Here is a 24,846-nt window from a genome sequence, read left to right on the forward strand (position 1 = left end):
TCACAGTCAGAGAAGTTTACTTTAAAATAGAAACATACATACATTCCTCTTTAAAACAAAATTAACCAAATGGGGAAGGAGCGCTGATCCCAGAGTCCACGTGCAGCGCGCTCCCACAGGCTTGAGTTCCCGTAAGGAGCACTTCACACAGGGAGAACCGGGCCGGCCCGGCGGGCGTCACCGGCGGGGGCTGTGGGGCGCTGGGGCGCGTTCTCGGGGTTTTGGCAACGCAGAAGATGCAGTCTGGGAAGTTCCGCTCGAGCCTCCCAGCGGCTCGGGCGGCTCAGTCTGCGTGGGACTTCCGCCGGGGCTTCTCCTCGTACGACTCCCCGAACTCGTTCACCCTGCTCTTATCCACGGGATACAGCCTGCAAGCAAGCGCGACCGCTGGGTGGGGCTGACACGCCTGTGGGCGGGGCACTCACCACCCTATGGGCGGGGCACTCTCCCCTGTGGGCGGGGCCGACAGGCCTGGGGGGCCCTCAACCCCGAGTGGGCGGGGCACTGTCCCCTGTGGGCGGGGCGCCCCTGGCCAGCACAGGTGCTAGGACTAGACAACTCTGGTTCCCCAGTGGCCGCCGCAGCAGGCGAGCGAGGGACTAACGTCAACCACCACTCTCCTGCCGTCCTGCGAGGCAGCAGGCGCAGGAGGGGGCGGGCAGCCCCTACTGTGGAGGGGCAGCGGTCACTTCCTCCAGGCCCGAGAACGGCCGCCTGGGCTGGCCAACGTCACCCCGGTGAGAGGTGGGGACGCAGGCAGGAGCATGGCACCGGCCGCCAAAACTCCTGGCGCCAGTTTTCAGTCTCACTTTCCCACCAGGCGCCCTGGGGGCCAAGCACCATCGCCAGGACTGGAGTGGGGGGCGGGGCCTGGAGAGCGGCAGGGAGCCCCCTCTGGCCTGACACCCCCGGGAGAACCACAGCAGGCCCCACCGGCCTGCGGCGCCACCTGCAGCAGCCGGGGACCGCACGTGGGTGCAGACACGCGGACACACCAGGCGTAGCGGGGAGGCCGGAGCCACGGATCCTGTCTCGCAGCCTGGTGTGGGCAGTGCCCTGCACCCTGTGACGTGACACGGTGACGGGGTAACACCAACACGGCGAGGCCACTCGGACGCCGCCTGGCTCGGGTGGGAGGTGGGCTGTGGGTCCGGCACATAGGCCAGGCTGGGGGGAGAAAGGCCCCTCCCCTCCCCTGGGAAGACGCTGGCCGGGGCAGGGTGCAGACAGCATGGTGGCCGCTGTGGGTGAGTGATGCAGGGACTTCGGGGTCTTGGGGGAGAAAGGACACGGCCTAGCAGCACACGACGCTCACTCCAAGGAGACACCTCCCCCAAACCCAGGAGGGGGGCGTGGGAGGCGAGGCCCTTGCTGCAGGCACGGCCGGAGGCTGGGCGCCCTCACAGGTGCAGGGCCCGGGGAAGCCTGGGTTGGGGTCTGCCGTTTCCCACCCCCGACGGAGGACGGAGCCGTGCGGTCTCGGGGCAGCACCGCCAGCGCAGGGGAGCGAGCCTCCAGCAAGGCTACTGCCCACCCCCGCAGCCAGCCCCCCAGGAGGCGGCCACGGGGGCCCAGGCGGGAGTGGAGGGAGGACAGCTGGGGCGCACTCAGGAGACCCCCGCCTGTGGCGGATCAGCAGCTCAGCAGGGACCAGCCGCGCCGGCAGGAGCTCCCGCCGCACTGGCAACACGGGAGAGGCCCAGCGGCAGACGGCCTCTCCCCGCGGGCGCCACACGAGGGCCCACGGCGGCAGCCGACACTCACCATCGCTGGTACAGGTAGACCAGGAAGACCACGTCATCCCGGAAGCACGCCAGCCGGTGGGACGTGGGCATGGTGATGATGAAGGCGAAGACGTCGTCGATGAAGGTGTTGAAGGCCTGTGGGGCGGGCGGGAGACGGCTCTGCACCCCGCCCACCTGGGCCCGGGGCTCCCGCCAGAGCAGCCAGGGAGGCATGGTGCTCTCCCCGTCTACACCAGGGGGCCACGCTCTCCCTGTCTACACTGAGGGAGCTGTGCTCTGTCTACACTGAGGGGCTGTGCTCTGTCTACACTGAGGGGGCCGTGCTCTCCCTGTCTACACTGAGGGGCTGTGCTCTGTCTACACTGAGGGGCTGTGCTCTGTCTACACTGAGGAGCTGTGCTCCGTCTACACTGAGGGGCTGTGCTCTGTCTACACTGAGGGGGCCGTGCTCTCCCTGTCTACACTGAGGGGCTGTGCTCTGTCTACACTGAGGGGCTGTGCTCTGTCTACACTGAGGGGCTGTGCTCTGTCTACACTGAGGAGCTGTGCTCCGTCTACACTGAGGGGCTGTGCTCTGTCTACACTGAGGGGGCCGTGCTCTACCTGTCTACACTGAGGGGCTGTGCTCCGTCTACACTGAGGGGGCCGTGCTCTACCTGTCTACACTGAGGGGCTGTGCTCTGTCTACACTGAGGAGCTGTGCTTCGTCTACACTGAGGGGCTGTGCTCTGTCTACACTGAGGAGCTGTGCTTCGTCTACACTGAGGGAGCTGTGCTCTGTCTACACTGAGGGAGCTGTGCTCCGTCTACACTGAGGGGGCCGTGCTCTCCCTGTCTACACTGAGGGGCTGTGCTCCGTCTACACTGAGGGGCCGTACTCTCCCTGTCTATACTGAGGGGCTGTGCTCTGTCTACACTGAGGGGCTGTGCTCCGTCTACACTGAGGGGGCCGTGCTCTCCCTGTCTACACTGAGGGAGCTGTGCTCTGTCTACACTGAGGGGCTGTGCTCTGTCTACACTGAGGGGCTGTGCTCTGTCTACACTGAGGGGGCCGTGCTCTCCCTGTCTACACCGAGGGGCTGTGCTCCGTCTACACCGAGGGGCTGTGCTCCGTCTACACTGAGGGGCTGTGCTCTGTCTACACTGAGGGAGCTGTGCTCTGTCTACACCGAGGGGCTGTGCTCTCCCTGTCTACACCGAGGGGCTGTGCTCCGTCTACACTGAGGGGCTGTGCTCCGTCTACACTGAGGGGGCCGTGCTCTCCCTGTCTACACTGAGGGGCTGTGCTCTGTCTACACTGAGGGGGCCGTGCTCTGTCTACACTGAGGGGCTGTGCTCTGTCTACACTGAGGGGCTGTGCTCCGTCTACACTGAGGGGCTGTGCTCTGTCTACACTGAGGGGGCCGTGCTCCGTCTACACTGAGGGGCTGTGCTCTGTCTACACTGAGGGGCTGTGCTCTCCCTGTCTACACTGAGGGGCTGTGCCCTGTCTACACTGAGGGAGCTGTGCTCTGTCTACACTGAGGGGCTGTGCTCCGTCTACACTGAGGGGCTGTGCTCCGTCTACACTGAGGGGCTGTGCTCTGTCTACACTGAGGGGCTGTGCTCTGTCTACACTGAGGGGCTGTGCTCTGTCTACACTGAGGGGCTGTGCTCTGTCTACACTGAGGGGCTGTGCTCTGTCTACACTGAGGGGCTGTGCTCTCCCTGTCTACACTGAGGGGCTGTGCCCTGTCTACACTGAGGGAGCTGTGCTCTGTCTACACTGAGGGGCTGTGCTCCGTCTACACTGAGGGGCTGTGCTCCGTCTACACTGAGGGGCTGTGCTCTGTCTACACTGAGGGGCTGTGCTCTGTCTACACTGAGGGGCTGTGCTCTGTCTACACTGAGGGGCTGTGCTCCGTCTACACTGAGGGGCTGTGCTCTGTCTACACTGAGGGGCTGTGCTCTGTCTACACTGAGGGGCTGTGCTCTGTCTACACTGAGGGGGCCGTGCTCTCCCTGTCTACACTGAGGGGCTGTGCTCTGTCTACACTGAGGGGCTGTGCTCTGTCTACACTGAGGGGCTGTGCTCTGTCTACACTGAGGGGCTGTGCTCTGTCTACACTGAGGGGGCCGTGCTCTCCCTGTCTACACTGAGGGGCTGTGCTCTGTCTACACTGAGGGGCTGTGCTCTGTTTACACTGAGGGGCTGTGCCCTGTCTACACTGAGGGGCTGTGCTCTGTCTACACTGAGGGGGCCGTGCTCCGTCTACACTGAGGGGCTGTGCTCTGTCTACACTGAGGGGCTGTGCTCTGTCTACACTGAGGAGCTGTGCTCTGTCTACACTGAGGAGCTGTGCTCTGTCTACACTGAGGGGCTGTGCTCTCCCTGTCTACACTGAGGGAGCTGTGCTCTGTCTACACTGAGGGGCTGTGCTCCGTCTACTCTGAGGGGGCCGTGCTCTCCCTGTCTACACTGAGGAGCTGTGCTCTGTCTACACTGAGGGGCTGTGCTCTGTCTACACTGAGGGGGCCGTGCTCTCCCTGTCTACACTGAGGGGCTGTGCTCCGTCTACACTGAGGGGCCGTACTCTCCCTGTCTATACTGAGGGGCTGTGCTCTGTCTACACTGAGGGAGCTGTGCTCTGTCTACACTGAGGGGCTGTGCTCTCCCTACACTGAGGGGCTGTGTTCCGTCTACACTGAGGGGCTGTGCTCCGTCTACACTGAGGGGCCGTACTCTCCCTGTCTATACTGAGGGGCTGTGCCCTGTCTACACTGAGGGGCTGTGCTCTCCCTACACTGAGGGGCTGTGTTCTGTCTACACTGAGGGGCTGTGCTCCGTCTACACTGAGGGGCTGTGCTCTGTCTACACTGAGGGGCTGTGCTCTCCCTACACTGAGGGGCTGTGTTCCGTCTACACTGAGGGGCTGTGCTCCGTCTACACTGAGGGGCTGTGCTCCGTCTACACTGAGGGGCCGTGCTCTCCTGTCTACACTGAGGGGCTGTGCTCCGTCTACACTGAGGGGCTGTGCTCCGTCTACACTGAGGGAGCTGTGCTCCGTCTACACTGAGGGGCTGTGCTCCGTCTACACCGAGGGGCTGTGCTCTGTCTACACCGAGGGGCTGTGCTCTCCCTGTCTACACCGAGGGGCTGTGCTCCGTCTACACTGAGGGGCTGTGCTCCGTCTACACTGAGGGGGCCGTGCTCTCCTGTCTACACTGAGGGGCTGTGCTCCGTCTACACTGAGGGGCTGTGCTCTGTCTACACTGAGGGGCTGTGCTCTCCCTGTCTACACTGAGGGGCTGTGCTCTGTCTACACTGAGGGGCTGTGCTCTGTCTACACTGAGGGGCTGTGCTCCGTCTACACTGAGGGGCTGTGCTCTGTCTACACTGAGGGGCTGTGCTCTGTCTACACTGAGGAGCTGTGCCCTGTCTACACTGAGGGGGCCGTGCTCTCCCTGTCTACACTGAGGGGCTGTGCTCTGTCTACACTGAGGGGGCCGTGCTCTGTCTACACTGAGGGGGCCGTGCTCTCCCTGTCTACACTGAGGGGCTGTGCTCTGTCTACACTGAGGGGCTGTGCTCTGTCTACACTGAGGAGCTGTGCTCTGTCTACACTGAGGGGCTGTGCTCTGTCTACACTGAGGGGCTGTGCTCTGTCTACACTGAGGAGCTGTGCCCTGTCTACACTGAGGGGGCCGTGCTCTCCCTGTCTACACTGAGGGGCTGTGCTCTGTCTACACTGAGGGGCTGTGCTCTGTCTACACTGAGGGGGCCGTGCTCTCCCTGTCTACACTGAGGGGCTGTGCTCTGTCTACACTGAGGGGCTGTGCTCTGTCTACACTGAGGAGCTGTGCTCTGTCTACACTGAGGGAGCTGTGCTCTGTCTACACTGAGGGGCTGTGCTCCGTCTACACTGAGGGGCTGTGCTCCGTCTACACTGAGGAGCTGTGCTCTGTCTACACTGAGGGGCTGTGCTCTGTCTACACTGAGGAGCTGTGCTCCGTCTACACTGAGGGGCTGTGCTCTGTCTACACTGAGGGGGCCGTGCTCTACCTGTCTACACTGAGGGGCTGTGCTCCGTCTACACTGAGGGGGCCGTGCTCTACCTGTCTACACTGAGGGGCTGTGCTCTGTCTACACTGAGGAGCTGTGCTTCGTCTACACTGAGGGGCTGTGCTCTGTCTACACTGAGGAGCTGTGCTTCGTCTACACTGAGGGAGCTGTGCTCTGTCTACACTGAGGGAGCTGTGCTCCGTCTACACTGAGGGGGCCGTGCTCTCCCTGTCTACACTGAGGGGCTGTGCTCCGTCTACACTGAGGGGCCGTACTCTCCCTGTCTATACTGAGGGGCTGTGCTCTGTCTACACTGAGGGGCTGTGCTCCGTCTACACTGAGGGGGCCGTGCTCTCCCTGTCTACACTGAGGGAGCTGTGCTCTGTCTACACTGAGGGGCTGTGCTCTGTCTACACTGAGGGGCTGTGCTCTGTCTACACTGAGGGGGCCGTGCTCTCCCTGTCTACACCGAGGGGCTGTGCTCCGTCTACACCGAGGGGCTGTGCTCCGTCTACACTGAGGGGCTGTGCTCTGTCTACACTGAGGGAGCTGTGCTCTGTCTACACCGAGGGGCTGTGCTCTCCCTGTCTACACCGAGGGGCTGTGCTCCGTCTACACTGAGGGGCTGTGCTCCGTCTACACTGAGGGGGCCGTGCTCTCCCTGTCTACACTGAGGGGCTGTGCTCTGTCTACACTGAGGGGGCCGTGCTCTGTCTACACTGAGGGGCTGTGCTCTGTCTACACTGAGGGGCTGTGCTCCGTCTACACTGAGGGGCTGTGCTCTGTCTACACTGAGGGGGCCGTGCTCCGTCTACACTGAGGGGCTGTGCTCTGTCTACACTGAGGGGCTGTGCTCTCCCTGTCTACACTGAGGGGCTGTGCCCTGTCTACACTGAGGGAGCTGTGCTCTGTCTACACTGAGGGGCTGTGCTCCGTCTACACTGAGGGGCTGTGCTCCGTCTACACTGAGGGGCTGTGCTCTGTCTACACTGAGGGGCTGTGCTCTGTCTACACTGAGGGGCTGTGCTCTGTCTACACTGAGGGGCTGTGCTCTGTCTACACTGAGGGGCTGTGCTCTGTCTACACTGAGGGGCTGTGCTCTCCCTGTCTACACTGAGGGGCTGTGCCCTGTCTACACTGAGGGAGCTGTGCTCTGTCTACACTGAGGGGCTGTGCTCCGTCTACACTGAGGGGCTGTGCTCCGTCTACACTGAGGGGCTGTGCTCTGTCTACACTGAGGGGCTGTGCTCTGTCTACACTGAGGGGCTGTGCTCTGTCTACACTGAGGGGCTGTGCTCCGTCTACACTGAGGGGCTGTGCTCTGTCTACACTGAGGGGCTGTGCTCTGTCTACACTGAGGGGCTGTGCTCTGTCTACACTGAGGGGGCCGTGCTCTCCCTGTCTACACTGAGGGGCTGTGCTCTGTCTACACTGAGGGGCTGTGCTCTGTCTACACTGAGGGGCTGTGCTCTGTCTACACTGAGGGGCTGTGCTCTGTCTACACTGAGGGGGCCGTGCTCTCCCTGTCTACACTGAGGGGCTGTGCTCTGTCTACACTGAGGGGCTGTGCTCTGTTTACACTGAGGGGCTGTGCCCTGTCTACACTGAGGGGCTGTGCTCTGTCTACACTGAGGGGGCCGTGCTCCGTCTACACTGAGGGGCTGTGCTCTGTCTACACTGAGGGGCTGTGCTCTGTCTACACTGAGGAGCTGTGCTCTGTCTACACTGAGGAGCTGTGCTCTGTCTACACTGAGGGGCTGTGCTCTCCCTGTCTACACTGAGGGAGCTGTGCTCTGTCTACACTGAGGGGCTGTGCTCCGTCTACTCTGAGGGGGCCGTGCTCTCCCTGTCTACACTGAGGAGCTGTGCTCTGTCTACACTGAGGGGCTGTGCTCTGTCTACACTGAGGGGGCCGTGCTCTCCCTGTCTACACTGAGGGGCTGTGCTCCGTCTACACTGAGGGGCCGTACTCTCCCTGTCTATACTGAGGGGCTGTGCTCTGTCTACACTGAGGGAGCTGTGCTCTGTCTACACTGAGGGGCTGTGCTCTCCCTACACTGAGGGGCTGTGTTCCGTCTACACTGAGGGGCTGTGCTCCGTCTACACTGAGGGGCCGTACTCTCCCTGTCTATACTGAGGGGCTGTGCCCTGTCTACACTGAGGGGCTGTGCTCTCCCTACACTGAGGGGCTGTGTTCTGTCTACACTGAGGGGCTGTGCTCCGTCTACACTGAGGGGCTGTGCTCTGTCTACACTGAGGGGCTGTGCTCTCCCTACACTGAGGGGCTGTGTTCCGTCTACACTGAGGGGCTGTGCTCCGTCTACACTGAGGGGCTGTGCTCCGTCTACACTGAGGGGCCGTGCTCTCCTGTCTACACTGAGGGGCTGTGCTCCGTCTACACTGAGGGGCTGTGCTCCGTCTACACTGAGGGAGCTGTGCTCCGTCTACACTGAGGGGCTGTGCTCCGTCTACACCGAGGGGCTGTGCTCTGTCTACACCGAGGGGCTGTGCTCTCCCTGTCTACACCGAGGGGCTGTGCTCCGTCTACACTGAGGGGCTGTGCTCCGTCTACACTGAGGGGGCCGTGCTCTCCTGTCTACACTGAGGGGCTGTGCTCCGTCTACACTGAGGGGCTGTGCTCTGTCTACACTGAGGGGCTGTGCTCTCCCTGTCTACACTGAGGGGCTGTGCTCTGTCTACACTGAGGGGCTGTGCTCTGTCTACACTGAGGGGCTGTGCTCCGTCTACACTGAGGGGCTGTGCTCTGTCTACACTGAGGGGCTGTGCTCTGTCTACACTGAGGAGCTGTGCCCTGTCTACACTGAGGGGGCCGTGCTCTCCCTGTCTACACTGAGGGGCTGTGCTCTGTCTACACTGAGGGGGCCGTGCTCTGTCTACACTGAGGGGGCCGTGCTCTCCCTGTCTACACTGAGGGGCTGTGCTCTGTCTACACTGAGGGGCTGTGCTCTGTCTACACTGAGGAGCTGTGCTCTGTCTACACTGAGGGGCTGTGCTCTGTCTACACTGAGGGGCTGTGCTCTGTCTACACTGAGGAGCTGTGCCCTGTCTACACTGAGGGGGCCGTGCTCTCCCTGTCTACACTGAGGGGCTGTGCTCTGTCTACACTGAGGGGCTGTGCTCTGTCTACACTGAGGGGGCCGTGCTCTCCCTGTCTACACTGAGGGGCTGTGCTCTGTCTACACTGAGGGGCTGTGCTCTGTCTACACTGAGGAGCTGTGCTCTGTCTACACTGAGGGGCTGTGCTCTGTCTACACTGAGGGGCTGTGCTCTGTCTACACTGAGGAGCTGTGTTCTGTCTACACTGAGGAGCTGTGCTCTGTCTACACTGAGGGGCTGTGCTCTCCCTGTCTACACTGAGGGGCTGTGCTCTGTCTACACTGAGGAGCTGTGTTCTGTCTACACTGAGGAGCTGTGCTCTGTCTACACTGAGGGGGCCGTGTTCTCCCTGTCTACACTGAGGGGCTGTGCTCTGTCTACACTGAGGAGCTGTGTTCTGTCTACACTGAGGAGCTGTGCTCTGTCTACACTGAGGGGCTGTGCTCTGTCTACACTGAGGGGCTGTGCTCTGTCTACACTGAGGGGCTGTGCTCTGTCTACACTGAGGAACTGTGCTCTGTCTACACTGAGGGGCTGTGCTCTGTCTACACTGAGGGGCTGTGCTCTGTCTACACTGAGGGGCACTGGGTTCTCCCAGCTAGGAACTCAGCAAGGCTGTTGCACAGCACACGCTAAGAGCAGGGCTACCTCGCGCTACTCTCTCTCCAGGCCACACCCCGGCCCCTGCTCTCGCTGGGCACCTGCACCAGCCCCAGACCCCGAGTTACTGGGCTGGGGGTGAGGGAGGGGGCCTGCTTCTGACAGGTGACAAGAGGCAGGAAGTCACCGCAGCCTGAGGCCGGCCGCCCGCCTGGCAGAGCCGGGGAGGCTGGCCCCGCCCGGCACGGACACCACCTACCTTGTAGGTGAAGGCCTTCCAGGGCAGGTGCGCCACCGACTTCATCTGACAAGAGAGAGAGGGCCAGTCAGGTGGGCCACACGACCACGGCCCGGCAGAGCCCGCCCGCGCCTCACCTTGTAGTTCACGAAGAGCTGCGGCAGCATGAAGAGGAAGCCGAAGGCGTAGACCCCTGCGGGGGAACAGAGGCAGCGTGAGCGCCCGGGGCTGACCCTGGGCCAGGCCCGCCCGTGGGGGCCGCGCGAGCGCCGCTCACTCCTGCCCCGGGGGGTGGGGGAGGCTGGGCCAGCTCCCGTGTCACACCAGGGAGCGTGGGGTGCAGGAGCCGCCCGCTCCCCCAGCCTTTCACACATATGGGGAGCGTGGTGACAGCCACCTCACGGGGCAGGGGCAGAGGCCACGCCCAGCTTGTGCTCGGGCGTCTGCGTGGGGACGCAGTCCTGCTCTGTGGGCGCTGCTGCTTCCAGGGCAAAGCAGACGGTCTGCTCCCGGCTCGAGTCTAACGCAGGCCCTGGGTTTGACGCTTGGGCCAACCAGAGGCGGCAGCCTGGGCTGGGAGGGGTGGGCATCGGCCTCCGTGCAGCCAGGGGCGAGCAGCAGCTGGGAAACACGTGGACTCACCGTTGACAAAGCTGTTGATCAGCCAGGAGTACCAACTGCAAGAGAGAAGACGGATGCCCTCCTCACCCAACAAGACCCACCTCACGGAGACCCCCATGAACGCCAGGGGTGATCCTGACCCGGGAAGGCCCGTGTCCAGGGGTCTCTCATCCAGGGCGGCTGTGTTGTCTGCGTGAGCGTTCGTGTTTCAAACTCCCAGCCTCCACCCGCGCTCCTCGGCACCCAGGCACCACTGCACGGGCACGGGGAGGCCAGGGGGAGGCCGAGGGACCTGACAGGCCTGGGCCCGGCCCCAAGGTCCACTCCTCGTGAGCTCTCTCGACCCTCAGGGGCTGGAGGTGCTCTGTTCTCCACACCACAGCGAGGCGGCCAAGGCACGGGGTCCCAGCGGAGCAGGGGCAGAGCCAGGCCCCCACCACTGGCCCGAGCTCGCCTCCAGGCCGGGTCTGTGAGCGCAGAGGCACCGCGGATCCTGGGGAGGGAAGGTGCCGGGGCGAGGGTGCAGCCTACCTCTTATACTTGATGTTCAGGAGGGAGTAGATGGCTCCCCCGACACACAGGGGGTACAGCAGGTAGGACAAGTACTTCATGGCCTGTCGAGGAGCAATGGGGATTTCCAGGTCAGTGTTCCCAGCAACTGTCTGTCCTGGACTTAACCCACAACGGTACCCGCACAGCAGCCTGCCACACGCGGGCTGGTGACACACGCCGTGGGGCGCGGGAACAGCAAAGGATCCTAAGCACCAGCTACAGCATCAGTCCACAGGAAGTGCTAACGTGGTTCCAACCCCCTGCACCAGATCAACAGCCAACAGGAAAATCCAGAGACCCCGCGGTGAGCTCTGAGACCCCGCGGTGAGCTCTGAGACCCCGCAGTGAGCTCTGAGATCCCACGGTGAGCACTGAGACCCCACGGTGAGACCCCGCGGTGAGCTCTGAGACCCCGCGGTGAGCTCTGAGACCCCGCGGTGAGCACTGAGACCCCGCGGTGAGCACTGAGACCCCGCGGTGAGCACTGAGACCCCACGGTGAGCTCTGACCCCACGGTGAGACCCCACAGTGAGACCCCACGGTGAGACCCTGCAGTGAGCTCCGGGTCCCCGCAGGAAGCACCGACTCCTCTGGCCATGTGACTAACTGCACTGTGCCTCGAGCTTGGGCCTAACCCCAGCGACACTAACAAACAGAAGCGGGTGAGCATTAAGCCAAAGACGTGGCAGCTGCTCCTGCGTGGGACGGTCACTGCTCAGACACGGAAATACATCGTCCTGGACACGGCCCTCGGGCAGGTGTGACCTCAGAACACAAACACGTGCCCGTCGGCACGGGCCGCTTTACCCACGAGGCCTGGGGGCACGAGGGCCTCTGTGAGTCCCAGTCTCCCACCTCCTAGGAGGCCACCTCCCAGGACCCGCGAGGGCACCGCAGGCCGCTGCCCACTGCTCACCTCAGTGTCGTACTGCTCCGTCCTCCTCTCAGACTCGCTGTAAGTGCCGAACTGCGGGAAACAGCGTGGCGACGTTAAGGGACGCAGCCGGGAAGCTCGTCGCCGCCCGGCAGGCCCGGCTAGCAGCCTGGCTACGGCACCACAGGAGGCCCCTCAGCTGCTCTCAGAACAGGGAGGGCACTCGGGGGAGTCTGTGCAGGGCTGTTCCTGCCTGGCGCGGCCCTGGGTCCTGCAGGCCACAATGGACGCCGCGTGGGCAGAAGCCAGCCGCTGCTCCACACTCGGCACAGGTGGATCCAGGCCACCTAACGAAGGATCCAGTGGGGGCACAGCACCCGCCAGAGACGGACGGTTCTGTGTCAAGCCGTCTCCAGGGCTTGATCCAGCCCCATCGGCTCAGGAGCCTTGTCAGTTCCCGGCTGGATACATCCCTCCGGCTGCGGGCCAGGCAGGTGCCAACACCAGGCGCCCGGCCGAGACGGCCCTCCTCTCCACAGGGCCGCTCGGCACAGTCGTGGCAGCCGTCTCCTGGGGGACTCACAGGTGATCATGAAAAACCCACTGTGCTCAGGCGTCTGCTCCACCAAGGGGGCCCAGTGGCCGAGAGCTCGCCTGCCCGGAGGGCCCTAGAGAACAGGGCAGGGCGCACTCACCTGAAACACAGGCCACAGGCCTCTGCACACCACGGTCATCTTCAACGCCTTCTTCACCTTCCACAGCTGCGGGAGGAAGCACGGGAGGCCAGAGTGGGTGCTCGGCTGCAGACCGGCACGGGCCCCCCTGCCCACTGCTCTCCCTCACCCCTGGCCTCCGCCCCGTGCTCAGGAGCTGCTTGGTGGTCACTGTGTGGCCGACCGACGAGCCCAGCCGTCAGCCCGCTGCTGACCACTCCTTCCGGGGGCGGAGCCTGTGTCTCTGGCCCCACTGTGCCCTCAGCTGGACCCATCCTGCGGCTGGCGTGACACGCCGCTGCCTGGGGTCGTTTTCCATCATGTCACCGAGACCCCTCCTCTTTGACAGGCACCATCGGCGGGCTCTTTCACGGGACGGATGGTCCTGGCCTGCCCTCCCCACCAGTCCTGGCACCCGGGGCGGACAGCAGGGCTTCTCAGAGGCCGGTGGACGGCCTGCTTCCCTCTCCATGACTCACCATTGTGCCTGAGGGCCACAGCCTGGTGGGCAGCGCCCCCGGAAACCCCCCTCCCAGCACCTCCCCACAGCTGCCTCCACCGACAGCAGTCCTGGACACAGAGATGCCCGGGCACCCATCTCCCCTCAGGAGCAGGGCACGGCCTGCAGGCCAAGGTGCCGGGGCTCGGGGCCGCTGACCAGGTGCTGACGCCTCTGGCCTCACCCACCTCGTCACTCGGCCGGCACTGGCGGCCCAGGGCTCACCTCGATGGCGGCTCCGACACCCGCAGGGACCAGCACCAGCAGGCTCGTCTGCTCGTCCAGCAGGAAGAGGAAGATGACCACGGTGCTGAAGCAGCGCCAGAGCACTGTGGAGCGGACGCCACGCTGAGGGCGGCACGCACACACCCTCACAGCTGCCTGCAGCCACCACGCCCAGTCCAGGTCACCCCACCCGAGAAAGAACCGCGGGCCGAGGTGGCCACAGAGGCCGCTGATGGAGACCCCTGCAGGCCCCGGGTGCCGTGGCTGCCCTCCGAGGCCTCACGGCACACCCGCGCATCCGGCACCAGCTGACCCTGACAGGCGTGCGCCTCCTTTCGTGCCTCCGCAGTGATGTGGCCTCCGCACGTGCATGGCGCAGGGAGCGGCAGACTCGGTGCAGAGCCCGGCAGCTGCCTGGGGCCCCTCACGGGGCAGATCTCCTCCACTCGTCTCCTAAGAGGCACTTGCTCGGGTCGAATCCAGCTCCCACCCAACACGGGAGGGAAGACTGGCACCCACGTCCACCACTCGAGAGATTCTCCCCGCCTCCACAACCACGCTGGACTCAGAGGGCCCCACCCTCCTCTTGGTCAGCCACCTACACCCTCACCCACCTGCTCACCGCCCCAAGACCTACAAAAGGGGACTTGGGCCAGGCCACACGGGTGAGATGAGGGGCCAAGGCAGAGCACCCACGGGTGACCAGCATGGCTGCCCAGGGCCAGGGCTCCCGGTCTCCACCAGCCCAGGACCAGACCCCCCACACACCAAGGGTCCATGGCCCCAGCAGCTCTGTACCCTTGGAAGAACGGTGCTCAGCCCAACCACGGGACAGCGCCTGGGGCACGGGTGCCAGCCCGGGGAGGCTGCTCGAGCGCGGCCCACACCCGGGGAGGTCAGAGCCCCCGACAGGCGTGCAGGGACACGTGTGCGGGCACCCACCTGCTTTGGTGGACGTCCCGATCATGCTCTTCTTCTTCTTCCAGAAGCTGATGTCGTTTTTAAACGCCAGGAAGTCAAACAGCAGCTGAGAAGAACAGAAGAACAGGGTCCGCACTCCCGTCGTCCCCATCGCCACCTCCGCCCCCAGGCCGGGGTGCTCAGGGGCAAGGCGAGAGGACACTCGCCGCGCAGCACCGTGCGTGCCAAGGCACACACAGTGGGCTCCGCTCCTCGCCTGCCCCCAGCTTTCCTCGCACTGCAGCAAAACCACCAGGGCTCGCCCACCAGGCACTGAGCTTTCGAGAAACCCCACCAGGGACTGCCTGGAAAGTTCCGGCCAGATGGAGGTCTGCGCAGCACACCAGCACAGCTGGGCACTTCCTGCCCCTCCCTAGGCTTCCCTGCAGCTCGAGGTCTGCAGGCACAGAGCGTGACCCCCCAGGATGCACGACCAGCGTGCGTGACCCCCAGGGCTGACCCCCAGGATGCATGACCAGCGTGCGTGACCCCCCAGGGCTGACCCAGGATGCACGACCAGCATGCGTGACCCCCCAGGGCTGACCCTCAGGATGCATGACCAGCGTGCGTGACCCCCCAGGGCTGACCCTCAGGATGCATGACCAGCGTGCGTGACCCCCCAGGGCTGACCCTCAGGATGCACAACCAGCGTGCGTGACCCCCCAGGGCTGACCCAGGATGCACGACCAGCGTGCGTGACCCCCCAGGGCTGACCCAGGATGCACGACCAGCGTGCGTGACCCCTCAGGGCTGACCCTCAGGATGCACGACCAGCGTGCGTGACCCCCCAGGGCTGACCCTCAGGATGCACGACCAGCGTGCGTGACCCCCCAGGGCTGACCCTCAGGATGCACGACCAGCGTGCGTGACCCCCCAGGGCTGACCCTCAGGATGCACGACCAGCATGCGTGACCCCCCAGGGCTGACCCTCAGGATGCACGACCAGCGTGCGTGACCCCCCAGGGCTGACCCTCAGGATGCACGACCAGCGTGCGTGACCCCCCAGGGCTGACCCAGCAGTCCTGCCCGTGCCTCCTGCGTGCGCACGCTGCTCCAGGCGCTCTGCACTCTCTCAGATCCACTGCCACAGGCAGCAGACCAGGGCCTGGGCTGCAGTCAGAGGTGCTGTGCCCCTCCCGTCCTGGGGTGGGACAAACAGCCCCTGCGGACCCCCTCGGGACCAGGCCCACAGGCCGAGTCTCAGGGGTGCTGGCTGCCAGGCAACAGGGCCAGGCACTGAAGGCCTGGGGCCCTGGCTCAGCTGGCCCAGCCGGGGCCGCCAGTGCCTGAGCAGCCCGCAGCCCCGCGTGCTCCCCTCACTCCTGTGACGCACGGCTACTCACGTGGAAGGCGGCCACGAGGAAGGTCAGTGCCAGGAAGTACAGGTTGGTGTCCACAAAGATCCCCTTCACCTCGTCAGCGTCCTTCTCGGAGAACCCTGTGGTGGCGCGAGAAAGCCACGCCCTGAGCGGCAGTGCCAGCCTGCGCCGACCCACAGGGCGTGGTGGAGGGGGACCCTGTGGCCAGCGCCGAGGGACACCCTGCATAGCGCGGCAGCCAGGCAAGCAGACAGACACAGCTCCAGGGAGCCTCCGGCTGTGGTGGGGCTGCCCAGGGCAGACGTAGGTGCCCGACACCGACAGCCCCTCGGCAAGCCACCGGAGCCAAGCCCGTGCACCTGTGAGCCCGGGCCCAGCAGCACCCACCGAACTGCTGCAGGGAGTACACGGCGTCCTGCATGTGGATCCAGAAGCGCAGCCGGCCCAGCGAGATCTTCTCGTAGCACACGGTGAGCGGCAGCTCCGTGGTGGAGCGGTTTATGACCTGTGGCACAAGAACCAGTGAGGCCCATACGCGTGCGAGGTTTCCAGCAGGCAGCCACAGCCTCCTCTTGATCCTGGGCAGCCCCAGCCACGTCCCACGCGTGGACGCCGCACCGCGTCCTGCAGCCTCGTCCCACGCGTGGACGCCGCACCGCGTCCTGCAGCCACGTCCCACGCGTGGACGCCGCACCGCGTCCTGCAGCCTCGTCCCACGCGTGGACGCCGCACCGCGTCCTGCAGCCACGTCTGCCTCTCCTGGTGCAGGGGCAGAGGTTCCACCTGGCCCCACCTGGCCAGGGCCTGTTCGACACTCGTCCGGCATTGCAGGCCCCTCAGCAGCCAGGCTGCAGCCCCCTGCAGAGCACAGGCAGGTTCCCTGCTCTCTGAGCAGCGCGCTCTCTTCCTCCTCTCACACCTGAGCTCCTGGGCTCGGCACAGCACGGCCAGCACCCAGCCTCCCTCCTGACCAGACCTCAGAGAACTGAGACGGCTTGGGGCAAGCGCAGAACCCAAGGCGTGGACGGGGCAGCCCTTGGGCCAGGCTCACAGGACACAGGGGGTTGGGGGTGGTGAGGGACACTGAAGGGACAGAGCTCAGGCCAGCAGCAGCCAGGGCCTTTGTGAGAAGACAGAACAAAGCCCACGGACGGAGTCCGGGCCCTACAGCACACAGGGCAGTAACCATCCTGTCCCCACGGCTGCAATGTCAAGTGCCCTCACTCCCACCTGACCCTGAGGAGGGCGTTGTGGACCCAGTGGAGCTGGCAACCAGAAACTGCCGGAGTAGGCCCAGGTGCCCTGGGCTCGGCCACTGCTGACATCACACACAGGTGCCCTGGGCTCGGCCGCTGCTGGCGTCACACACAGGTGCCCTGGGCTCGGCCACTGCTGACATCACACACAGGTGTCCTGGGCTCGGCCACCACTGCCGCGTGCCACACACGTGGGCGTCCTGGGCTTGGCTGCTGCTGTCAGACACAGGTCCAGGTGTGGGAGGTATGGGCATCTGGGCCCTTCTTGTCCAAGGGCTCCACCAGCATTGCCCGCACCACTGGACCACGTAGGCCCAGAGCCCACTGTCGGCGGCACCAGTGCACCCGGCTGCTCTCGGTGGGATGCGGGAACAATCCCCGAGCGCAGCTCACGTGCGGGAGCAGCCACACACACTGCCGAGAGGCACGCCCTTGCCAGGACGCGTGCCTGCAGGTGCTGCCCAGAGCCCTCGCCGGGGAGCCCTGCGGTCAGCCAGCCACTCACCCCCGTCCGCGGTGAGCGCCGGCAGAGCCTGGGGTGCGGGCAGCACCACGCACTGTGACACAGCGAGAGCCCAAGTGCAGGTTGGGAGCAGCCAGGCCTGCCGGCTGCCACGTGGCGCCCGGACGGCGGGAGCTGCTTGGGCCTGCGTGAGCACCGCCTGGAAGACGATCAGCCTGCGCCGTGGGCACCGCCCCTCCGGCCTCAGTCTCTGGTCTACAGAGTGGGGAGGGTCCTCCTCAGACTTACTGAGAGCCTAAGCAAGGAAGCCCCGGCCAGGCGCCCAGTGAGCGCTTGGAAGTGAAACCTACGGCTCCCCGGAGGGGCAGCGCAGGCCGGCCAACGCGCGACCCCAGCCAGAGTTCGACTTCTGACCCTAAGACACCTCGCCTGCGGGACGAGGCCAAGAACAGGGCTGGCACAGCCTGGGCTGCAGAAACCTGCGCCAGGGGGCAGCAGGTGGCATCCCATGTGAACCACCTCCTCGCCGCGCAGGGCTGTGGCTCCCAGGCAGGGCCTGACCGGCCCAGGCAGTGGGAGCGAGCTTAGGTGCGGTCAGCTGCCCCACACGCACACCAGCAACAACCACGCAGAGGCTTCTGGCCTGCAGCTGAGCGCCTGCCCTCCGACCTGAGTGACTCCATCGTCTCGGGAGGGAGCGGTAGCTCGGGGGGCGGGGGCTCGGGAGGCCCCGCAGCTGCCTGCATCGGAGCAGGACCGAGTGCCGAGACTCACCCACAGCCCCCGCACACCGCTCCGAGCCCCGCGGCAGACACAGCCTCCTCGGTCTCCGTCTCGCGCGGGCTGAGTGCGGCAGCGCCCAGGTGAGCGGGGCGGTACCACTCACCATGAGGTCCTTCACGCGGCTGCTGAGCTGGTCGATGAACAGGATGGGCAGGTAATGTACCGTCTTCCCCAGCTGGACCCTAGGGGGAGCGGTGGCCAGGTGAAGCCTGCGGCCTTGCAGGGGCTACACACACCCAGGAAGCAGGTCCCCTCACGGAAGTCCACGGCCCCTTCTCGTCACCTAAGCCCGGGGCACCTCTGCGGTGGAGCGGACCCCGAAGTTACAGCCACACAGAGGCCAAGGGACGGCAGTGAGCCCATGCCACGGGGGGACGGGGAAGAGGCCCAGAGCCCTGCAGCTCAGGGAGGGGCCTCCTCGCACTAGGAGCAGCGTGCGTGCTGCGGCTTCAAACACGAGGTTTACAGCGGCTCGGGGGCCACACACGGGAGGGGTCACTTACAGTGCCTCCCTGAAGGACGCCAGGGCCCAGCTCCCACCCCAGGCCAAGGGAGACACAGGGCCCACAGGGGACCAGCACCAGCAAAGGAGACTGAGCCAGGTGCTAGATGGACCTTGGGTAACGACGCCCGGAGGCCACAGCAGAGGCAGCGGACGGTGAGACCGCCGGCAGCACCTGGCAAGCTGGTCTCATCGGCGGCAAAGCCTCTGTGAGAGCCAACAGTGAGGAGCACCGAGGGACCCTCAGCCCTCACTTGGGTCCTCTGGGGCGACCCTGAGAGGCGGCTAGGAGGAGCTGGCAGGTCACTGGGGTCACCCCTTTGCCGTGTACCCCAGGGGCAGAGTGGGCGCACTTACATCTTCATGTAGCGGTGCACGTCGGCAGGCAGCGCGGACCCGTCGAAGACGAAGTCCTCCACCATCACGTTCAGGGTCAGCCTGGGCCTCCAGTGAGACACCGGCTCGTCCAGGGCACTCGATGGCTTCTGCTCCGCCTCCACCTGCTGAACGAGGGACAGGGGCCAGCGCTGTGGCGCAGCGGGCTCGGCCTCCGCCTGCGGTGCCGGTTCCTGGCCCGGCCGCTGCACTGCCATCCAGCTCCCTGCTGTGGCCTGGGGAAGCAGCAGAAGGTGGCCCACGTGCTTGGGCCCCTGCACCCACGTGGGAGACCCTGAAGAAGCTCCTGGCTTCGGATCAGCACAGCTCTGGCTGTTGCAGCCATTTGGGAAGTGAACCAGCAGATGGAAGACCTCTCTCTCTCTAACTCTGCCTCTTAAATAAATAAACAAGTGAGGGACACAGAGGCCGGTGCTGGGAGGACGGCCGGCACCTGCACCTGCCAACACACCGGCTGCCCTTGGCTATGACTGGGGAGCGGGGCTGTGCTGGGGCCTCAGGGACCCAGCCTGTGTCCCTAGACTGGCCACACCCCCTTCCTTCTCACAGAAGGCCAGCGGAGGCTGCCCACAATAAACGCTCACGGATGCCAGAAATTCGGCCATGCGACCCGGGGACAGACAGGCAGACCTGGACTGGAGGTGACACAGCCCCGCAGCTGTGAGGACACTGCAAGGGTCAGCTCCCCGTGCACGCACAGAAGGAAGATGGCCAAGGACCCGGCATCCAGCCCAAAGGGGCCCAAACTCAGCACAGGAACTCCGATTGCTGGGAAACCATACGGCGCCTCAGATCTAACTGGTAAGTTCCAAGGCTGTGTGTTTACTTTCTTTTTAAATTTTTTTTTTTATTTTTGACAGGCAGAGTGGACAGTGAGAGAAAGAGAGACAGAGAGAAAGGTCTTCCTTTGCCGTTGGTTCACCCTCCAATGGCCGCCGCACCACGCTGATCCGAAGCCAGGAGCCTGGTGCTTCTCCCGGTCTCCCATGCGGGTGCAGGGCCCAAGCACTTGGGCCATCCTCCACTGCACTCCCTGGCCACAGCAGATAGCTGGCCTGGAAGAGGGGCAACCGGGACAGAATCCGGTGCCCCAACCAGGACTAGAACCCGGTGTGCCGGCGCCGCAAGGCGGAGGATTAGCTTGTGGAGCCACGGCGCCGGCCATCTGTTTACTTTCTAAGGATACGACGTAGCTACGATAACTGACATCAGAAATGGTTTTCCCACAGCTCTCCCTCAGATGGCCTCACATGCTACACACCACTGCTCCCTGACCCTCTGGGTGCCTACGAGGACGCGGGGCCCGGGGAAAGAGGGGCCACAGCAGACAGGGGAGCACACACTGCAGGAGGCTAACCTGCCGCTCACGCGGGGACACTGCCCCTCTGTGCCTGGAGTGCCGGACACGCTGCCCCCGCCCTTGTGCTGTAACTCCCCCTGACCCCACACAGACGTGGGAGTCCTCGTGTTTCCCCTGCGGCCCGTGAGTGACCACTCGGGGGCTCTGTTTCTCTCTTTCTACAGATGGAGAATACACAGCCTGTCCGTGAGACTTCCCATAAACCCAGGCCGGGGCGAGTGCTGTGACATGGCTGGTTAAGCTGCTGCGTGCGTCACCCACCTCCCGTACCAGACTGAGTCCCAGCTACTCCACTTCTTACCCAGTTCCCTGCCATGTGCCTGGGAAGGCAGCAGCTTGGGCCCCTGCACCCACGTGGGGAACCCTGATGGATTTCCTGGCTCCTGGCCGCAGCCTGGCTCAACCCTAACTGTGTGGTCGTTTGGGGGAGAAATACATAGAAGGTCCTTTTCGGCCGGCGCCGCGGCTCACTAGGCTAATCCTCCGCCTTGCGGCGCCGGCACACCGGGTTCTAGTCCTGGTCAGGGCACCGATCTTGTCCCGGTTGCCCCTCTTCCAGGCCAGCTCTCTGCTGTGGCCAGGGAGTGCAGTGGAGGATGGCCCAAGTCCTTGGGCCCTGCACCCCATGGGAGACCAGGAGAAGCACGTGGCTCCTGCCATCGGATCAGCGCGGTGCGCCGGCCACAGTGCGCCTACCGCGGCGGCCATTGGAGGGTGAACCAACGGCAAAAAGGAAGACCTTTCTCTCTGTCTCTCTCTCTCTCACTGTCCACTCTGCCTGTCAAAAAAAAAAAAAAAAAAAAAAAAAAAAGAAGGTCCTTTTCTTTCCCTCTCAAATAAATACATCTACTAGAAAAAAAAAGAAAAAGAAAGAAAAACCCAAGACTACTACGTACACTACGCAGTGTGAGCCCAGCTCTAGGTGCTGACCACAGAGGTCAACTGACCTGCACGCCCAACCTGACGGACAATCTGTAATGTAAAATGCAACCCATGGGCACTGCCCAGACGGAGACAGTACGTGTGACAGCGGCAGGCAAAACGCCTCTCTTTCCCGTAAGGCCACGCAGTCCCTGACCTGGGCGGCAGGCTCCCCGGTGAGCAGACTGACTTCCTCCGGCCTGGGCACCATGTAGGTGGTCAGGGAGCTGACCAGGTGCACCTCCTTGCCGTCGTGCCAGGGCAGGACCCCTGCGTGATGCAGGAAGATGTAGGCGTAGAGCGTGCCGTTGTTCCTCGTCTTCTTTGGAACAGAAACGTTGACTGTCCTAAGACGCAACAAACGGTCACTTTGAGCGCACGCGTCTCCAGTCCTGCTTGTGCACGGGAGGCTATTCAAATACTTCACACGCAGGCCAGCTAATTTTAGCTCAGAGACACTAAAATCGAAACCCAGCTGCCCGAGACCAGCCCGCGGTCCTGCCTCCACTGCACCCTGCTCAGAGTCGCTCATCACGAGTGCCCGGGCCTGGCCTGGCAGACAGCGGCTGGCTTCCACGGCACACCACAGAGCCGCACGCTGCCCCAGACTCACCGATGTTCCGTGAGGGTACAAAAGATGGCCAGTTTCCGGCCGCAAAGGCCAGCGTCAGGCCTTCGCAGGGCACAGACTGTGCCACGTCCCAGGGTCAAACCCAGCGGAGTCTGCAGCCACACTTCTCACGGCGTTGGCCTGGCACACACTCGGCTCCATCCCAGGAAGCCGATTCCCAGCTGTCCACAGAGCTCAGGTTCCTGCTCATAGTACCCACCTGTCCACAGGTCACCTGGTCCCCCTACTCCCACCTGTCCACAGGTCACCTGGTCTCCCACCTCCCCCTGTCCACAGGTCACCTGGTCTCCCACCTCCCACCTGTCCACAGGTCACCTGGTCCCCCTGCTCCCCCCTGTCCACAGGTCACCTGGTCTCCCTGCTCCCCCCTGTCCACAGGTCACCCGGTCTCCCACCTCCCCCTGTCCACAGGTCACCCGGTCTCCCACCTCCCCCTGTCCACAGGTCACCCGGTCTCCAACCTCCCCCCGTCCACAGGTCACCTGGTCTCCCACCTCCCCCTGTCCACAGGTCACCTGGTCTCCCACCTCCCCCCCTGTCCACAGGTCACCTGGTCTCCCACCTCCCCCTGTCCACAGGTCACCTGGTCTCCCACCTCCCCCCCTGTCCACAGGTCACCTGGTCTCCCACCTCCCCCTGTCCACAGGTCACCTGGTCTCCCACCTCCCCCCCTGTCCACAGGTCACCTGGTCTCCCACCTCCCCCTGTCCACAGGTCACCTGGTCTCCCACCTCCCCCCTGTCTACAGGTCACCTGGTCTCCCACCTCCCACCTGTCCACAGGTCACCTGGTCTCCCACCTCCCCCCTGTCCACAGGTCACCTGGTCTCCCACCTCCCCCCCTGTCCACAGGTCACCTGGTCTCCCACCTCCCCCCTGTCCACAGGTCACCTGGTCTCCCACCTCCCCCCTGTCCACAGGTCACCTGGTCCCCCTGCTCCCACCTGTCCACAGGTCACCTGGTCTCCCACCTCCCCACTGTCCACAGGTCACCTGGTCTCCCACCTCTCCCCGTCCACAGGTCACCTGGTCTCCCTGCTCCTCTCCTACAAACTCCACAGCCGAGGTTCTGAGCAAGTGCGGCTGCACGGCCAGCATCACCAGGTGTGCGAGCAGCTCTGCTCTCGGGCAGGTGCGGGCTTTGGGCCTGCACAGAGCCCCGCCTAGGGCCGTGGAGATCTGCGGGAATGACACCGTACGGCCTGCCCGTCCAGGGAACGGGCACAGGGCTGGGATGGAGGCGGCTGGGAAAGGAAGCCCCACACGGCTGCGTCCCGAAAGCCTCCGAAGCACGCAGCCACGACAGAACACGGACAGGCCAGCAGGTCCCGCCTCCACCTCGGGCGGCCCGGCCGTAACCTGCCAGACACAGGCCGACATGGCCAGGCGGAAAGGGACCGAGTCCAGCACCACATGTCCGTCACACGCTCGGGAACGCACTCTGAGGACTGCACTGCACTTCCCAAAACCATGAGCGAAGCTCCTGTGAGCGTCTGGACACTGACCCACGGCGGCCACGTCACTCAGCGACTCGAGCTCCCCGAGGGGGCAGACCTCGGACAGGAGCGGCTTCCGGCCCCGCCAGCCGGGCACCTGCTGCTTCCACGGCATCGGCTGCCTTCGGGCCAACGCTCAGGCGCCCGGGACCCACAGCTCCTCTGCCCGGCCCTGTCCCTGGCGCCCGGGACCCACGGCTCCTCTGCCCGGCCCTGTCCCCGGCCCCCGGGACCCACGGCTCCTCTGCCCGCCCCTGTCGCCGGCGCCCCGTCCTCCCTACCTCTCGAATTTGGACTCCACGTCGAAGTCCTCCACGTTCAAGACCAGGTCGACGTTGTTCTCGGCACCCAGGTTAGACCGCGTGGTCGTGTACACGCTCAGCTGGGGAGGGGGCGCACGGTCAGCCGCGCCCCGGCACGGCACGCCCCTCCCGAGCGCGCAGGCTGGAGGCCAAGGTAGCGGCGAGCAGGGTCTGGGGCCTCCTGGGCAGGTGACGAGGCCCGGGGGTCTCGCGGGAGAGGAAGGGGAGCCCCCCGACCCCTCACCCAGCCCCGGCCCCGTCGCCCACCTGCAGCTTGGGCCGCCGCGCAAGGTAGGGCTGGATGCAGTTGCTGGTGCCGGCGCACGGGCGGGTGTAGACGATGCCGTACATGACCCAGCAGGTGTGCACCACGTACACCACGAACACGCCCACCACCAGGCTGGTGAAGGAGCTGCGGCCGCTCCACATGGCGCCCGCCGCCCCGCCGATCAGCGCGGGCCACCGGTCACGGGAGAGCCGCCGCGGACTGCAGCCACCGCCGCGGGAGGGCCGGCTGCGGGCCGCCCGGCATAGCCCTCCACCTCCGCCGGCGCCGTGGACTCTCGCTTCCGGGCCCGCGCTTGCCGGAAGTGGGCGCGCCGCGCGGCCCCATGGGAAGCGGGGCAGCTGGAGCCGCGCACGCGCGCCTAGGCCGGGGGCGCAGGTGTGACGTCAGCCTTCCGCGCCGTCCTCCCGGCGTGCCCCGGGGCTCCTCTCCGGCTCCGCAGGCCGGGTAGAGGAGGGGTACGCGGGAGGCCGAGGCCGCGGTCCCGCGCAGCCCTTCTCGGCCGGGTTGTGCGGGAATAAAAAGGAAGGAGGCGGGCAGAGCCCGGCGCACGCGGACCCAGACCTGCTCCCGCGTGTCCCGGCGGTGCCGTTAGGAGAGCGGCCACGGCATCCCCGGACTAAGTGGCCCCGGGCCCTGGTCTCGTCCTCTGGCCCGGGGGCAGCGGAGTCGCCGGGGGGCACCCAGCTCCGTCACGACCTCGGAGTCGGGGACCCGCCGGCCGGCGCTCTGCTGGCTTCTCCGTGACGGACGGGCGTCGCTGGCGTCCTGGCCGCTCGGGGCAAGTCAGAGAAGTTGGCCTCCGGACAGGGGAGGCCGTGGGCCCGGGGCTGGGCCGGCCCCCTCGGTCGCCCCTGCCGTCCGGGCGCTGGCCCTGCGGCCTCGGTCAAGTCCCCCCAGGCCCGGGCCGCTGCGGGCTCCACTGGGCGCTGCAGCCAGCGGAGAT

General features: G+C 65.0%; 2 protein-coding genes across 3 annotated transcripts in view; both read right to left on the reverse strand.

Annotated features, from left to right (window-relative positions):
* CLPTM1L (CLPTM1 like) lies at positions 1-24,172 on the reverse strand. Of its 2 annotated transcripts, none has more exons than XM_062211799.1 (17): positions 23,882-24,172; positions 23,594-23,694; positions 21,344-21,533; positions 18,867-19,009; positions 18,111-18,189; positions 15,893-16,010; positions 15,530-15,624; positions 14,169-14,253; positions 13,227-13,330; positions 12,485-12,550; positions 11,832-11,882; positions 10,895-10,977; positions 10,385-10,419; positions 9,880-9,935; positions 9,764-9,808; positions 1,765-1,880; positions 1-368 (listed from the first exon to the last, which is right to left on the reverse strand). In XM_062211799.1, the coding sequence occupies exons 1-17, from the start codon at positions 24,041-24,043 to the stop codon at positions 284-286; spliced, it is 1,614 nt and encodes a 537-aa protein (XP_062067783.1). In that variant the 5' UTR covers positions 24,044-24,172; the 3' UTR covers positions 1-283. The 2 variants fall into 2 exon arrangements, with proteins under 2 accessions (XP_062067783.1, XP_062067782.1); XM_062211798.1 differs by having other exon boundaries at positions 18,867-19,012.
* Positions 24,064-24,846, reverse strand: part of LOC133774706 (proline-rich protein HaeIII subfamily 1-like) — a 13,876-nt gene continuing 13,093 nt past the window's right edge. Inside the window, exon 8 of the mRNA XM_062212616.1 lies at positions 24,064-24,261. Within this exon, the coding sequence (XP_062068600.1) occupies positions 24,064-24,261 (198 nt within the window). The remainder of the gene's footprint in view (positions 24,262-24,846) is intronic.

The sequence above is a fragment of the Lepus europaeus genome, chromosome 15 (assembly GCF_033115175.1).
Source record: "Lepus europaeus isolate LE1 chromosome 15, mLepTim1.pri, whole genome shotgun sequence".
Lineage (NCBI taxonomy): Eukaryota > Metazoa > Chordata > Mammalia > Lagomorpha > Leporidae > Lepus > Lepus europaeus.